This window comes from Bidens hawaiensis, unplaced genomic scaffold, assembly GCF_021521415.1.
Source record: "Bidens hawaiensis isolate Kalapana, Puna unplaced genomic scaffold, B.hawaiensis_p1.1 tig00014897_1, whole genome shotgun sequence".
Taxonomy (NCBI): Eukaryota; Viridiplantae; Streptophyta; class Magnoliopsida; order Asterales; family Asteraceae; genus Bidens; species Bidens hawaiensis.
Genome location: NW_027492317.1, coordinates 310,591 through 326,221, shown reverse-complemented (window position 1 = coordinate 326,221; position 15,631 = coordinate 310,591). Strand labels below are relative to the sequence as shown.

General features: G+C 35.1%; 1 protein-coding gene across 2 annotated transcripts; it reads right to left on the bottom strand.

The window, feature by feature from the left end:
• Positions 1–811: 811 nt before the first annotated feature.
• LOC143547956 (uncharacterized) lies at positions 812–4,656 on the bottom strand. 2 transcript variants are annotated; one of them, XM_077039244.1, is made up of 14 exons: positions 4,614–4,656; positions 4,204–4,236; positions 4,018–4,124; positions 3,222–3,933; positions 3,074–3,141; positions 2,897–2,979; positions 2,720–2,819; positions 2,547–2,632; positions 2,358–2,440; positions 2,085–2,212; positions 1,892–1,993; positions 1,489–1,797; positions 1,280–1,402; positions 812–1,213 (listed from the first exon to the last, which is right to left on the bottom strand). In XM_077039244.1, the coding sequence occupies exons 2-14, from the start codon at positions 4,205–4,207 to the stop codon at positions 824–826; spliced, it is 2,295 nt and encodes a 764-aa protein (XP_076895359.1). In that variant the 5' UTR covers positions 4,208–4,236; positions 4,614–4,656; the 3' UTR covers positions 812–823. The 2 variants fall into 2 exon arrangements, with proteins under 2 accessions (XP_076895359.1, XP_076895360.1); XM_077039245.1 differs by having other exon boundaries at positions 4,018–4,121.
• Between the last annotated feature and the right edge of the window lie 10,975 nt (positions 4,657–15,631).

Genomic DNA, 15,631 nt, shown 5'->3' with positions numbered 1-15,631 from the left:
AAGGAAATTCGAATTGAAAACATACAAATCAGATCTATGAATGAATTACAACATATAAATGGATTTAAAGATGAATTACCCAAGAAAATATGAGAAGATGACCTGAATCGAAGGTGGTGAAAGGGAATGGTTTTTTTTCCCTCTGTGCTAAGAATTCCCAATTTGATTAAGGTAGGGATTAAGGGAGGAGAAGATGATCGCCAGAAGAAGATAGGCGGGAGTTGGAAATGGAGTGAAGTGAAGTGGGGCTTCACTAAATTTGGAGGCATACCGTAGTTTTTCACTAAAATTTAAATGGGAATGCTCTAACCAAGCTAACATCTTTTCTCTAAATCTATCTATGTGGATTAAGTGAATTGACTAACCAAGCTAATATGCTTGTTGGACATGATTTATTTATTAATTTGCTACTTATATTGAAAAGTTAACAACTTATGTTTACAATGCTTAAGAGTTAATAGCTATAAAAAGACGTCACAAGTAAGATATTATTTTTTATAGATCAAATTAGTGACAACAATATTTAGCATTGAATGTGCATTTTACAAAACAAAAATGTGAATAACTTTGCCCAAAAAGAAAAAAGAAGAAAAGAAAATAGAAAGGGTTTTGGTTTCTTTACAAAATAATGTGTAGCAATAATAAAATTAGAAAAAAAAAATGCAATTTTTTTTTTTTTTTGACAAAGTCGTCATTAATATCCATTTTGTTTAATCAAATAAGTTTTTTCATAACATCTCAAAATAACAATAAAAATTGTCAACAAAATCATTTTAAATCTAGCTACAAAACTTTCTAGCTTACAGCCAACGAAAAAAATCATTTAAAGAAACGGGTCTTCTTCTTCAACACTCTTAAGGGCTTTCTTGGCGATTTTGTATTTCCCCGCAAATTGTTTTCCGTTCCCCAAAACATACCTTTCTATGAAAAACGTGATTCCAGTTCTAAGGCTTTCATATTGTTCGGACCCACCAATACGTTTGAATATATTCCAGACCAGACTATCAGCACTCTCAAAAACAGCCTCAAAAAACATCTTAAAATGCATTATCTTTTTAGCCGTGAGTTTTCTGGCGTCATGTAGATCTGCTTTCTTTAAAACCGCAAGTGAAAGTGTAAAACCGGACACCATTTCCGCTATAAACTTTGCCAGATGCAATGATCTCATTAGCTCCATTGACTCCAGTTCCGTGTATTGGTCCCATATGCAGTACTGAACAATAAAACAATAATATATATTGAAAAATCGACTTATTAAACAATGTATATTGAAAAATACCTGTAATGTGAACTTGTGGTTCTTGTCATGATTGCATAACTTTGAAGCCAGAACACAATAATATTTATTGAATACTTTTTCCTGCAAACAGCACTCCACAACGACCCGCATGATCTCTCTATCCTACAATATCATGGCAAACTATCAATTAAAAAAAAAGACATTATTTTATCTTTAATAATTAAGAGCATAATAGATTAGATACATACCTGTTTCCCTTGCAAATCCAGCCTCAACAGTTTCTCAAACGCATCAATATAATCCTCCGCACTTGTAATTATACAAAATATGGCCCTTCTTGCATCTGTATTCATTCTTTGTCTAGCAGCAAGTTGAAGAAACTTTTGGGCTTCCGAGCTTTCTTTATCCATCTTTTTTGCAAAATTTTCAATATTATTATTATTATAACTTGTGGTAGATGACATCATCTCTCCGGATAACCACCATTGGCCTTTTTTCTCAGGGTCAAGAAGCTTGCTCCATTTCAATCCCTGAACTAAAATACTTTCTACCCTTAACTGGGAGAAAAAAATAAACACAAGTAAAAAAGGATTTTTTTCAAACATGTTAAACAATATAATAATGTACAAGAAAATAGAAAACTATAATGACCTTCTGAAGCCACTTCTTGATGCGAGTATGTGGTAAAGTGTCCTCTTTAGCCTTCTTTTTGTTGTTTTTGATGTCAAATATGGTTTCAAGCATGAACTCCATCTGTCACGTGTGAAGCAAATAAAGGTATGGGTAAAGCTAAAATCAGCAAATATAAAAGAGAAAAACAATAATGAAGTAAAAATATGCGTACTCTTTTACTTGTAGTGTTTCCCTGGCTATCTCCAGCTGCAGTCTTCAGTTCTGTCACCTTGTTTTGGATACTAACAATAAAGTTTTTCATGGCGGCCGGGTCGTCACTCCTCAATCGCATCCCAGAACCTAATGAATGCAGATAACAAGTACTTATAAATCGACAGTGAAGTATTGAGAAGCTTACAGTTAAGATTTAGACAACTCAGTTAATTTAGACAACTCAGTTAATGGACAACTCAGTTAATGGACAGTGAAGTATTGAGAAGCTTACAGTTAAGAACAGTCAAGATAGTGGAAACATCGACCTCGGTCAACCGTGAGCTCAGCATCATCATGAAATCGTATATTAAATCACTAAATTGGTATTATAACAAAGTTTCATTAATAAGAAAATAAATTATTATATAAATTACTATTTAACTCCAATATGAAATTTCAAAAGAGAGTGAATAATAATAACCTTGAGCAAACTCCAAATATGTACAAATAAGAGAGAAGAAGAGTCAGATTCCTCAAGGAAAGATTGTCTTCCTTCTGATACTCATCCTGTTACAAACATTTAATATTTATTAAAAACCAAATGTTTTATGTGAATTGCATAAAAAAATCTAACAATGAAATCTTTCAATGAACCTCAAAACACTTTGCAAGTGAAGCAAGTAGCTTAGCACCAAAGTCAATTCCAACCAAGCAAGCCAAACCAGAAACTAAAGCTGCAAACACAGCAGCATACCTGCAAGGGTACAAATGTAATTATGTACCAAACAGAATGATGGATAATATCTGTAAGGTATAATCACGAGACTCAACTGTTCGTTACCACGAGGTCCGCCCGAACATGATGCCAAAATTTCTTCACTGATAATTTGAGTACCGTCGCTGCGGCTAATAGACTGCATATGATAAGTTGAAGAAAAATGAGACTATTGGAATAACTATTATGGTAAAAAATTACAAAAAAAAAATACATGAAATTAGAAAGCTTACCTGGAAAATTGAGGACATTTCGGCTGTAATTCCTTCCACATTGGATTCACCCAACCTATTTAAAAGACCTGAAATTAAGATTATTAACCAATAAATCAGGAATACAATGTAAGACAAATATCCGTATATAATTCTTATATTTGCATACCGCGCACACGTTTTCGAATTTGAGAATACTCTTCCGATTCATTTCTGGACTTGGATCTTAGCTGAGGTGGCACATATTTTGCTTGTATATCCATTACTAGAGCTTCAGCATCATTATCTTCATGTTCGGTTTCATTATCAGTTCCATGTTCTTCAATCAAATCATCGTCACTCAAAATCTCAGCATCCAGATCCACCTTTTTCTTTGAACTCTTCTTATGTTTCTTTCTTCTGGAAGCTTCTTCTGTGTCGGTATTTTCTTCAATCTCGAAAGAATCAAATATCGATGAAGTTCCCTCAAACAACATGTTGAGTCCGTCATCATCTCCCCCTAATTTCTTGTTATTTTTCAATTTGAGTTTTTTTGCAAGTTTTCTTTCCAATTCAAGATCCTCCTTTGCGGAAGTGACACCTTGGTTTTCCAGTTCCAAATATTTTTCAAACTTGGCTTTCTTTTTTCTCGTATCTTTTTTATCATCGTTTCTTGATGATACCGTCCTCTTACGTGAAGTACTATTAGTGTTTCTAGAAGCTTCTGTATCATCAAATATATCGTCTTTTTGAGTTTCTGTATCCATATACTCCTCCTCCTCATACTCAGCTTTTGACGGTTTTTTAAAATCTCCGTTTATCAATTCTTTCTGTTCTGCAACTTGAGTAGTCTTTTGCATATTCTTCTGTTGCTTGTGATTTCTGATTGTCTTTTTACTTTTCTGAAAATGTTACAGCAAATCAAGAAGACGTGAATAAAATCGTGTTGGAGCAATGTATATAAGTTTCAGATTTGAATACCGTACATTATGTTGGAGCCATGAGTCAAACTTTTTCTTCTTATTATCTAATCGATTTCCTTTGCGTTCCTCTTTGCGTTTCTGCCTACGAGTTTTCTCGCCTGGTTCTGCTGCTGGCAAAACAGAGGTATGATATTATTGATAGACTAGTCATATACGAAAAGCAGAAAATAGAATGGAATAAAATGTTACCCATTTGTAAGTTAGAAGAACTCCAGTAGCAGACTGCGAAAAGTTAATTTGAAAGAAAAAGAGGTGTTAGCAAGCAAGTGTGAGTCAAATAACACTCATAACTAACTAACTAACGAACTAACAATCTGATATTCATTCATTCAAGTTGAAACCAATATGAAAATACAAAAGGCTTTCTATGTGGTGCTTGATGATCCTGAATGAGGTTGATAAACCTTAATCTTAATATGAATCATAAATAAATAAAAGGGAAACTAAACAATCATCCTATAACAAGCCCAATTGTTAATCGCATACACAAAGTAAGACTATTTATTATGAAGCCAATGTTAGGTGTATGTATAATAATAATAATTTAGTATATAATTGCATTAAATCAATCAATTGGACATTTTTAGCCCTAAAATCACCAGAGAGTTGAGGCAAAATCAGAAAACAATGACGAAAGAGGAACGCCAAAGAGGATGGTTGGTGGCGGAGAAACGCGGCAGCAGCGGCGGCGGGCTGGTGGCTGTCCGGCAGGAGCGTTCTGTTCTGTTTGTGGTTCTGATGTTATAAATTTATTATAAAACCCTAATTACTATATCGACTATTTGACTAAAAGGAAAAAAGCAAAAAAGAAAAAAAAAAGTAAAACCAACAACTTTCCCACTTTAGATAGATATTTATTATGTATATGGTCCAACCGTCCAAGGCTCCAGGTGCTAATTTGTATGGGATGTTTCAAAAAAATTTTATATCGCTTCTAAAGGAATTTTAAAAGACATTGGTGTCTCGGGACACCGATGGACACTACGTAGGTTCGCCTTGGGAACCAACCAATTACAATGCCAGGTTAGATTATCTTCTTATTTCTAATACTTTTTGACTTATAGAACTCCAGTATACCTATTAGAAAACCTATTAGGGGTTTGCAATCAACCGTGCATCAGAGCGTCTCCGAGAATCGTTAAAAAAATTTGAGTCGTGGACGGAATTTTTTCCCTTAACAAAAAGGATTTTTGTTGAGTTTAACAATTAAATTTTAAATGAAAATAGGCTTAAATGAGTTGAGTAATTGGGGGTTAAACATTAAAAATAAATATTTTTTTTTGCATAGATTATACATAAATTAAAAAAAAAGTTGGGGCCTACCGGGTGATCGGGCGAGTGGCCGTCGACCACGCTGCCATCCTTTAAAGCCAGCATTACCGTGCATCGTGACAGAGCCAGGATGGTATTAATGGTTTGGTTAGTTGCGGTATTGTGGCGACTCCTTTTTGCACATGAAAATGCGATACATGAGCTTCGGGCGTGAAGGCATGGGAAGTGGGGCAACATGTTTTTACAACCATTCACATTTGTCCATTCATTTTTTTATATTAAAATGAGATTAAAATAATAATGGTGTTCCTAGTTAAACATTACGCATTATTTATGGAAATGTCCGTGAATGCTCCTCTATGTGGCAGTATCGTGATAATACTTTTTCTTAGTGAAAGTCACTCGAATACACATGATCTAAAATATCTTGTTTCACATACGAAGAACTGTTCTTATTTTGCTTATCATAGTATCGTGATGATCAGCCTTCTTAGGTTCTTCAACGTTCATGCGACTTCGGGGCCGCATGAGTCTTTTATCACGGGCAATACCCTGGCCATTTTTTTCACCGCCAGCGCCGCCCCCTAGGACAATCTCATTCTCATCCCTGCTTCTTTGCTCCGCCATGAGTAGGTCGTCAACTTAATTAGTTTTAATAATTTAGTTGATTTCTTTGCTGCCATTATATGTTCCAGAAGTCAACAAGTCCATTCAGCGTACACACCAACCTTTGATTTGGTCTTACAAATAAAATATATATTAAATAGATAAGTTGGAATCCTCTTGTTACGTACCCGGTACGAGTGGGTGACCCGGTTTGCATGTGTGGAAGTAGTTATTTGATGTTTTTAATCTTTTATCCATGTTTCTTGTTTTCAGGAAAATGTGTTAAGTAATTGGAATGGTGGCATGTTCTAGGTAGTTTCTTATTTCTAGTTTTTTCATTCCAATGTAAGACTATATAATAGCCACTAGGTTTACTTTATTGTTATGTAGAAAAAGTTTCTTTTAAAGTTCCTCTACATCTCTAAAGTCTTTCCTCTTTTCCTTTCTCTTGTGAAGAAATCACATCAGCTCTCGTTTTGCAACGGCTCAAACTTGATTCTCTTGAAGGATACTTAACATCTCTGCCAGGAACCTGAAAAGATCCGAACACTTTTTGTAGTTGTAGTTGGGATTTTTTGACGTTAGCCGTCGTGTCACCAAAAGTCCAAGGACAATGGTTCGAGATTCATAATCCAAATAAACCTTGATTTGTATTGACTTTTTTGTTGATTATTTTAGTGTTAATTAACTTGTTGATCGAGTAAATAACGTTATATTAAACGAGTTTGGTGACATGGGCACACGAGCTCGATTTAATTCTATATGTCATTTAAATTTGATATGCACCTATAATCGGGCTTAAGTTCAATGATAAGTGGGCTTCTAATTAATTATCTGGGTGCATGTGGGACGTGGGAATCGGTACTTATATGCCGATGTTTTCATTTCATGGCATCCCTCTCACTTGATCGAATAGGCAGAACAGAAGAGGACGGCTACTCTTCTCTGGTTCTTCATCACATTCACAGAATCATCAAAATTGAAGAAACACTAATCGACCCCGGGCAGATTACAGATAATCTGGGGGTTAAATAGATGTTTCCCACGAGGGGTTAGATCCGGCGAAGATGGTTCTTCTGATAACCTGCAAAACAGACACCGTGAGCTCGTCACTGAGAAGGGGGGGTACCTCCTTGTGACCACCCTCCGGCGTGAGAATCAGACTAGATTGCTCTTGAATATAAGTGTATATTAAGAGAATGACTAGAGCAGATATCAGGTAATATATCAATATATGAGATATGAGATAAGATATAAGATATAAGATCCTCCTACCATTCCAAGGTGTTGGAGTATTTATAGCCGAAGGTAGGTTTCCAAGAAGGTACAGCCGGCTGAATAGTGTTCCTGTTCTGCCAACTGTGGGCTACGCACATGCCATGCTGGTGGTTGGTGGATAGGCAGCGGCTGATAGTGACCAGGCCGGCTGTATACTATTCCTGTTCCACCAACTGCAGGCCATGCCATGCACGTCTTCCGACAGGTTGGTGAGTAGGCAGCGGCTAATAGTGACATACAGTACAAGAGCGTGCTGCTCGTCATACTGTTGTCAGTGAGCTGTCGTATCCTTGGTCAGATCTTTTGTCCATACCTCGTCAGGTACAGTACAAAAGATCCTCCAGTATCGTACGGACTGGCTCATTTGGGCGGGAGTTCTCCCGGCTTGCTCACTCCTTCTTCAGGTGACATTACTGAATTATTTGAGTTAAGTGCCTTGTGCGTGTAGCTTTGCTGCGCATGTAGCCTTCCCTGATGGCTTGTATCCGCAGCTGCGGGAACAGGCGGAGTACTTCACCATTGGGAGGCTTTTCCTGCGGGAACAGCTTGCGTACTGCGCGTAAGGACGTCACGTCTCTGAGCATGGTGGGTCCTGCGGGCCCAGTTGGTTTCTACGCAGACGTCCCTCTTCAAGGGGTTGCGAGTTTAGCCTTTGCGCAGACGTCCCTGTTGAAGGTGAGTCTTGCGGGTTCAACTGCGCAGACGTCCCTCTTTGAGGTGAGTCTTGCGGGTCCAACTGGGCTCTGCTGGGACCTACCTCTTCAAAAATCCAATTCCATCTACAACAATATTACAAGTTCATCGAATTCAACATCCAGGTATGCAATATACAACATTCTTGAATCGCTCCCACTTGTCTCTACAACTATTTCATATCTGTGTTATCTACCCGCCTTTGTAGGTTTTTGTGAATCTTGATCTTTTACTCTTAAGTTTTTAATGACATTATTTTCCTATCTATTACGAAAGTCTCCAAAACGGCCAAAAACAAAATTGAAAAATACAATAAACCAAACAATAATACAACACACGAGATATGAGACAATTTACATTAAACGCGGTATGAGCATAATAAAAACAGTTAAGCTTCAAACTTTATTGTAAAATGAATTTAATAAAATTAAAAATACACAATATTTACTCATTAAGGTTTGGTTTTTAAGGTTGCCTATATTCATTTCACCAATAAGAAAATGAAAATGGGTTCGTAAAATCCCGAATTAAAATCTTCAAGTGGATGACAGAAACAGTTAATGTAAGCAAGTAAGCAACTTATCAAGACAATCACATACATAATAGAAATATCTATAGCAGATCTTAAGTTCAAACACATGAACATGGTTACATAGAAACCATTATTTCAAAGTATTTTCCACAAGTACTTCAACAGCAACATCCACTTCTCCCACCATCCTGTTACCACCAAATTACCTCCACCACCACCATTATCATCCTCTTGCATCAATCTAGGCTCACTGCCACCGTTACCAGCCACTTGCGGAGACACGTCACCACCACCATAACTAGTAATGCTAGTGAGATTATCGTCTCCATGGACATCAAAAGCAGTGACACAGAAGTATTTGAGTCTGTCCATGTACTCATCATCCGTGTCATCAGAACGGTCATCAAACGTGATGCAAGCTTCAAATCTTTCTCATTTCCATCTTCCTTGAGTAAGTCATGATCGCTACTTTTATCTAGCTAGTTGTTCAACACCCCGATCAATTAGGACAATCGTGTCCCTGCGTCCTTGCACCGTCATGTCAATTTAGTTATATCTTTGCCATCAGTTTGCTACCCTTATATTTTACTAGAGTCAACTAGTCCAGTACTACGCGTAGATTAGTTTGTAAGGCTCCACGAAGGCACATATATCAAGATTCAAGAATATTGTCACAAACTTTCCCGAGACTCATTTTTTCTAGGTAGTTTCCTTTGAAAAAGTAGCTAGGGTACCGTGTGTTTAACAGTGCATTCTCGGGTTTAAAATACAAGGAAAAGAAATGATAAGATTGGATAGAGGAAGAAAGGAAAAAGAAATTATATACTTAAAAGGCATTCTCGAGTTACAATAAAAGAAAAGAAAAGAAAGTGTTTATTACATTCTTGAGTTATATTGGAAGGAAAAAAATAGGAAAAAATTTTGTAACTTTACAATTATGTCCTCATAACAACATGAAAAAGAGAATTAAAATAGGGTAAATTGGTAATATGGTAATGGGATATAAACTTTCCTTCACAATCCGGCCATATTTGGCAGAAAAGTTTTGAAGGAAAAAAGGCTTAACTTTTCCTTCCATTCTCTTTTTTTTCTTTTAATGAAAAAACTCAAGAATGAAAAAAGAAAATTTTTCTTATCTTTTCTTTTCCAATCCCTTCAATAAAAAAACTCAAGAATGCAGTGTAAAAGAGTGCATTTTTTACATTAAAGGAGTTGAAAATATAAATGAACAATTTTATAAATTTAAGAAGGATACTAATGCAGTTTCGGAAGCAATCAATGGCTCGAGAGACTCATGATTAATCAAAAGACGATAAATCGAACCAAAGGTTCAAGAACAATGTTCTTTTATATAAACTTAAACAAAAACTCCATAAACAATAAACCCTTGATCTCAACTTATAGGTGAGAATCATAGTTCAACTAGGAAACCAAATAAGATAAAATAGGAAATTCAAATAAATATAGAAATAAAAGATATCGGAGATAATCCTGCATCATACTCCTCATCGAAAAAAACTCGTCCTCGAGTTTTGCCTTCGGACCAAAACCACCTGGATCAAAAGGAACATCAATCCGATTCTTATTTATCACCACAATGACCTGCTCAATCTGTTCAACTTTACGGGTCGTCTCACCCGGCTCGAAACTCATACCACCGATGTCTATTGGGTTGTCGAGTCTCTCTACCTCCTTCTCCCCATCTTCGAAAAAGACTCGTCCTCGAGTCTTTTTCACATCGAAAAGATCGGGTCCTTTTTTACATGTAGCAACTTGTAAAATAAACTTGGAACATCAACCCGACTCATGTTTATTGTTACCGTAACGAGTTGTCCAGCCAATTCTACTTCACAAATCGTCTCACAAGGCTTTGAACATACACTGCCTGGATAGAAGGGAATGTAAATCCGCTCATCATTTATTATCACCATGACCCAACTACACAATTCGATTTCATGGGTCGTGTCTTCCGGACCTTGACTTGTACCACCTCTAGTCTTCCAATCTTTACCGGAAGCAAACATGTTACTGCCGTTATTCACCACAATACCACTTTTAGTAACCACATATATCCCCATTTCTGTTTTGATATGAATCGAACTAATGAACGAAAACTGGTCATCATTTGCGCTTTTAATAATTCTTGATAAAACCGGTGTTAAATCACTGAACTTGTTTGAATTATCTAACCAATACTCAATCCTTTTCTTTTCATCTTGAAAATCCCATTTAGGAGGAGATTCCATCATATCCTTATCCCTTTGAGGTGGTGGTTTCTCACCCTCACTATTGATTTTATTAACGTGAGGTGCATGAAAGCCCTCCATAATTAATGCACCATTCCCTTTTTCATGTATAACAATATTATTATATAATTGATATAATAGAAAATAATAATCAGCATTTGGCGGAAACTTTGGACTAAAATCATCATTAATATCTTCACCTTGAATTTTTAAATTAAAAGATGGAGATACCATATCTTCAGTTACCTTAATTATTGAAGAAATTTCCAATTCATTCATGATTTGCGGCTCAATAGATGGAATTAACGTATCATTAGCCGTCGATGTAACACCACCATTAGCCTCACAATTACCACCTTTAACCATCGTTTCCTCCTTCAAGAAATCAAGAAATATGCTAGGAGACATTCTCGTGTATTCCGTCATCCTCCGGTCCAAAGAGTCATCATACATCCAAGAATACCAATCCTCGTCCCGGTAATCGTCATACACGGGCAGAAAGTTATAGATAGTGTCACCATTGGGAGGATGCTCCTCATCCCCGGTTAACTCGTCCCCGACGAGTTGTTCCGGTTCCGTTTCCTTCCAAGTTGATGATGTCTTAAGATCTTGGATCCGTTGCTTGAGTCACCGAATCTCGTGCCGTAACTTAAGGTCGTGTACTCGTTGTCGGAGTCTTTTAATCTTAAGATCCCGTGGATTGGAATAGACTCCACCGCTACCTCGGTCGGTGAATCTGCGAATAGGACGTCGATCTTCACCACGAGCACACGAATAGAAAACCCTCCTTTCGTTGCCTCTGTCGGCGAATCTACGAGCGAGAAAGTATTCATCTTCATGTCGAGCCATTTGAGAACCAAAAGCTCTGATACCAACTGATGCAGTTTCGGAAGCAATCAATGGCTCGAGAGACTCATGATTAATCAAAAGACGATAAATCGAACCAAAGGTTCAAGAACAATGTTCTTTTATATAAACTTAAACAAAAACTCCATAAACAATAAACCCTTGATCTCAACTTATAGGTGAGAATCATAGTTCAACTAGGAAACCAAACAAGATAAAATCGGAAATTCAAATAAATATAAAAATAAAAGATATCGGAGATAATCCAGCATCAGATACCATCAAACTATTCATTTTAAATAAGATAACTAGCAAAACTAGTGGGTGTTTATATGCATGTTGCAGTGTACATTGAAATGCATACAAAAAAACACGTCGTAACGGTATATTAGGAAATCCTAGAAAGTCATGTTGTAAAAATGAATGTTAAGCAAACTTTAAATAGTCGTTTAACGAAATAATAAACTGTTAACTTTAAAGTGGTCTTTTTTCCGCCTAAAGAGGGGAATATTAATGTGTGTATATTGTACATAAATGAGAGTGCAGCATGTGACAAGTCGTCTCCCATGAGGCCATGAAGGGAGGGATTGCTTGAATTAGACCCTGTTGAAAATCAGGCCTTTGATCAAACACACAAACACAAGATTGAACAACTTGTTCGACTCTTTTATAATTATAAAATAAAGCACACACATTACAATACCCATAAACATATATATATATATATATATATATATATATATATATATACTAAAAGTAACAACTTACAAAACAAGAAAACTTATTCTAGGAAACTAAATAACCAATAATATTCTTACCATATTAAAATAAACATATTAAAAAACTTTCATTTAGCCCCTTCATCTTTCGCGATAACCCGTTTCAAGATTAACTTCCAATATCCCCCCTTAATTTATTAAATAACTTATGTGTCACACCCCGACCAAAGGAGGCGGAACATGCCGGGGTGCAACGTGTTTGGACAAATACACAAGACACTATTTAAAGTGACAATATTTATTCAACTCATTTTATTTCAACAAATCAATAACAACACATCTCGCTCATATAAACAAATAGCATTCATATTGTTCGTTTTACTAATACCCTAATAGTCTTGGTAACGTTTTCCGTCAAGCACTCGTGTCAACAAAAGTCAAACCTGTAACATTTCATAAAAATAAAATTTGTCAACACAAAGGTTGGTGAGCACTTCATAAGTTTGAGCATATAAGTATATAGTAATAAAAGCCACAAAACTTGTATACAAAACAATAAATAAAAGCTATAAACTTGGATAAATTGACAATCGCTAACAGTTTTACGTTAGCGCCACCTAGCTACAAGGGGTTGCCAAGTAGTCTAGGATTTTATAGTTATCGTTAATTGCATTACGTTAACGACACCTTGCCATGAGGGGTTGTCAAATGGTCTAGGATTTATAGTTTCACCATCCAAAGCGATAAACACATAGACAAATAAGCATAGAACATCAAATCGAGCAATTATTCAAGTAAGGTATACAACCACGTTTGTGGGTTTAAGATGCAAGTAATTAAAGCATTTACTTTGATAAGTATGAAATATCACCCCAAAACGAAAGATGGAAAAAAGGGGTATGAAAGTACTCACCTCGATTGATGAACCGAGAAATAAATAGATAAATAAACGAAGCTCGAACGGTAAACGAACAGATCCGACTTGAAACGATAAACACCTTAGCAATAATAAATAATGTAATATATATTAATGAACTTGAAACCATAATGAAACTATATTGGAAACATTGAACGATGAGGTTCGGTTGTAAATCGGATTACCGGTTAATTAGTTAATGATTAGGGACTCGTACTTATTTGACAATTTAAAAATAAGATAATATTATTTTATTAGGCTTTTAAATAATTACCAATATTAAAATAGAAATAAACGGGTTTAAATTAAGAGTTCGGTTGTATAAAAAAATGAATAGATAATGAAGTTCATAATAATATTATTAATGATAAGATAGTAATGATAATAATAATTATAAAAGATATGTTATATATATATATATATATATATATGTTTATATATATTTATAGATATGTAAGATAATGATGATAATAATATGAATAATTATTATTAATAATACTTATATAGCATAATACTAATATAATAGTTAAAGAATAAAGGTCTTAGTATTAATTAAAATGTTGTTGATAAAAATGATAATAATAAATAATATTGAATGATACTATACCCGATGTTGGTTCGATTTCTAAACGAGTTCACAAAATAAATACAATAGTATTATTGCTAATAATAAATGATAAAAATATAATTTTTAATAAATAATAATAATATGATCTTTAATAATAATATTAACAACTTTAATATTTATAATAACGATAATAATAATAACATTAATAATGAATATATATATATTAGTAAGTTTAACATAATAATACTAATAATAGTTTTTATGTAAAAATATTGACACTAATAGTAACCGAGATTTGTTAAGTGTAAAAATAACATTAAAACTGGTCTAAGATGAGACCCGAACCCGAGACCTCTAGTTTAACAATTTATGTACAACTCAACCGAAACCAAGGTAAACAATTGTTAATAAATCCCATAAGAAACTTGATATATCTATTACCCAATCGTTCATCTTTTACCTAATTCGAAACAACTCAATACCCAAATCAACCCGTCTCAAATAATATAACCAACAATATAACTGATTTTTTAACGGTTTAAATCTGACAATCTCTATACGAGAATAACAATACCAAAACTCGAATTAACTTTACCTATTATATGTTTGCGAGTCGTCGGAGATGAAAACACGGAGGGTTGCCGGAGCCGAATTCCGGCAGAGCCGAGAGAGGGATGTAGTAAGAGAGAGAGAGAGAGCGCGAGAGAGATAGAGAGGTAGAGAGAGAGAAAGAGAGAGATACGACGAGAGAGAGGGACGACGAGAGAGAGGGAGCCGAAGAGGGAGAGAGACGGCGAGATGGAGAGAGCAGCGAGAAAGAGAGTGAGGCAGAGAGATGAGAGGCGGAGCTGCGGTGCCGGATAGGCGGCGGCCGGTTTTCCGGTCGCCGGAAAACGAAAGCGAAGGAGAAAGGGGGAGCGGGTGGCTGCGGGGGTTATCGGAGGACCGAGAGACGAAGGAAAGATGATGGTGGCCGAAGGTGGTGTTGGCTGGTGGTGGCCGAAACTGGTGGCGGCGGCGGCCGGAAGTAAGAGAGAAAGAGATGGAGGTTTGGGAAGTTAATGTGGGTAGGGTTAGGGTTTTGGGTTGGTTATATGTATTACCTAATTACAAAACAACCCCCTCAAGTTCCAATCAAAGTTTAAAACGCGTTTAAAAGTTTCCATAGCTTATAACAACTTTACAAAACTCAATTTGAACCCTTTATGTTTTTCTTAACGACACTAAAATATGACAAACATCGATTTATTTATGATCGAGGTATATAATAATATTATATGATAATTAAATAAGGTTCTAAAAATGTTGGATCATTTTTATAAAATAAAATTTACAAAACGAATATATACTCGAGACTCAAATTTGACGAATGTCACATTATGCTTGATTAATTCAATAAATTAAGAAATTATTAGATATATTAGTTTACAAATTTCTTATTAGACTCATATTCATTGTTCATTTGCTGCTTCACTTGATAATACCTTATGCCTAGTTATTTGAACCATACCAATATTATAATCCCTCATCACGGCTTCTATATAGTGGTGGTAATGGCACTGCCACTTCACTTGGTGGCCAACTTATCTCTCTCTCTCTTTACATACATATATATATATATATATGGTATGGATCATAAGAGAAACATTTGCAAATTGAGAACTTTAAGAACCATTTTGGACCACTAAAAACACATTTAAAAAATATTTAAAAAAATCATAAAACAAAAAATAATAAAAATTTTAAAAAAGTAAAAAAAACCAAAATTCTTATATGTCATTCTGGTTTCATTAAAAAAATAATAAATAAATAAATAAAATAAATAAAAAACAAAAAAAACGTCGTATTATACACATATGTATAATTTTATTTAATCTTTAGTTACGTAATATACACATATGTACAATATCATTTATCTTAAATTATACACATATGTAAAAA

What these genes read in the sequence shown, in the direction of transcription:
- LOC143547956 (XM_077039244.1), bottom strand. An exon ending in AATTCGAAAACGTGTGCGCG is followed by an intron (nt 3,142 to 3,221) that starts GTATGCAAATAT and finishes TCTTAATTTCAG; the next exon opens with GTCTTTTAAATAGGTTGGGT. An exon ending in TATCTTGACTGTTCTTAACT is followed by an intron (nt 2,213 to 2,357) that starts GTAAGCTTCTCA and finishes TGCATTCATTAG; the next exon opens with GTTCTGGGATGCGATTGAGG.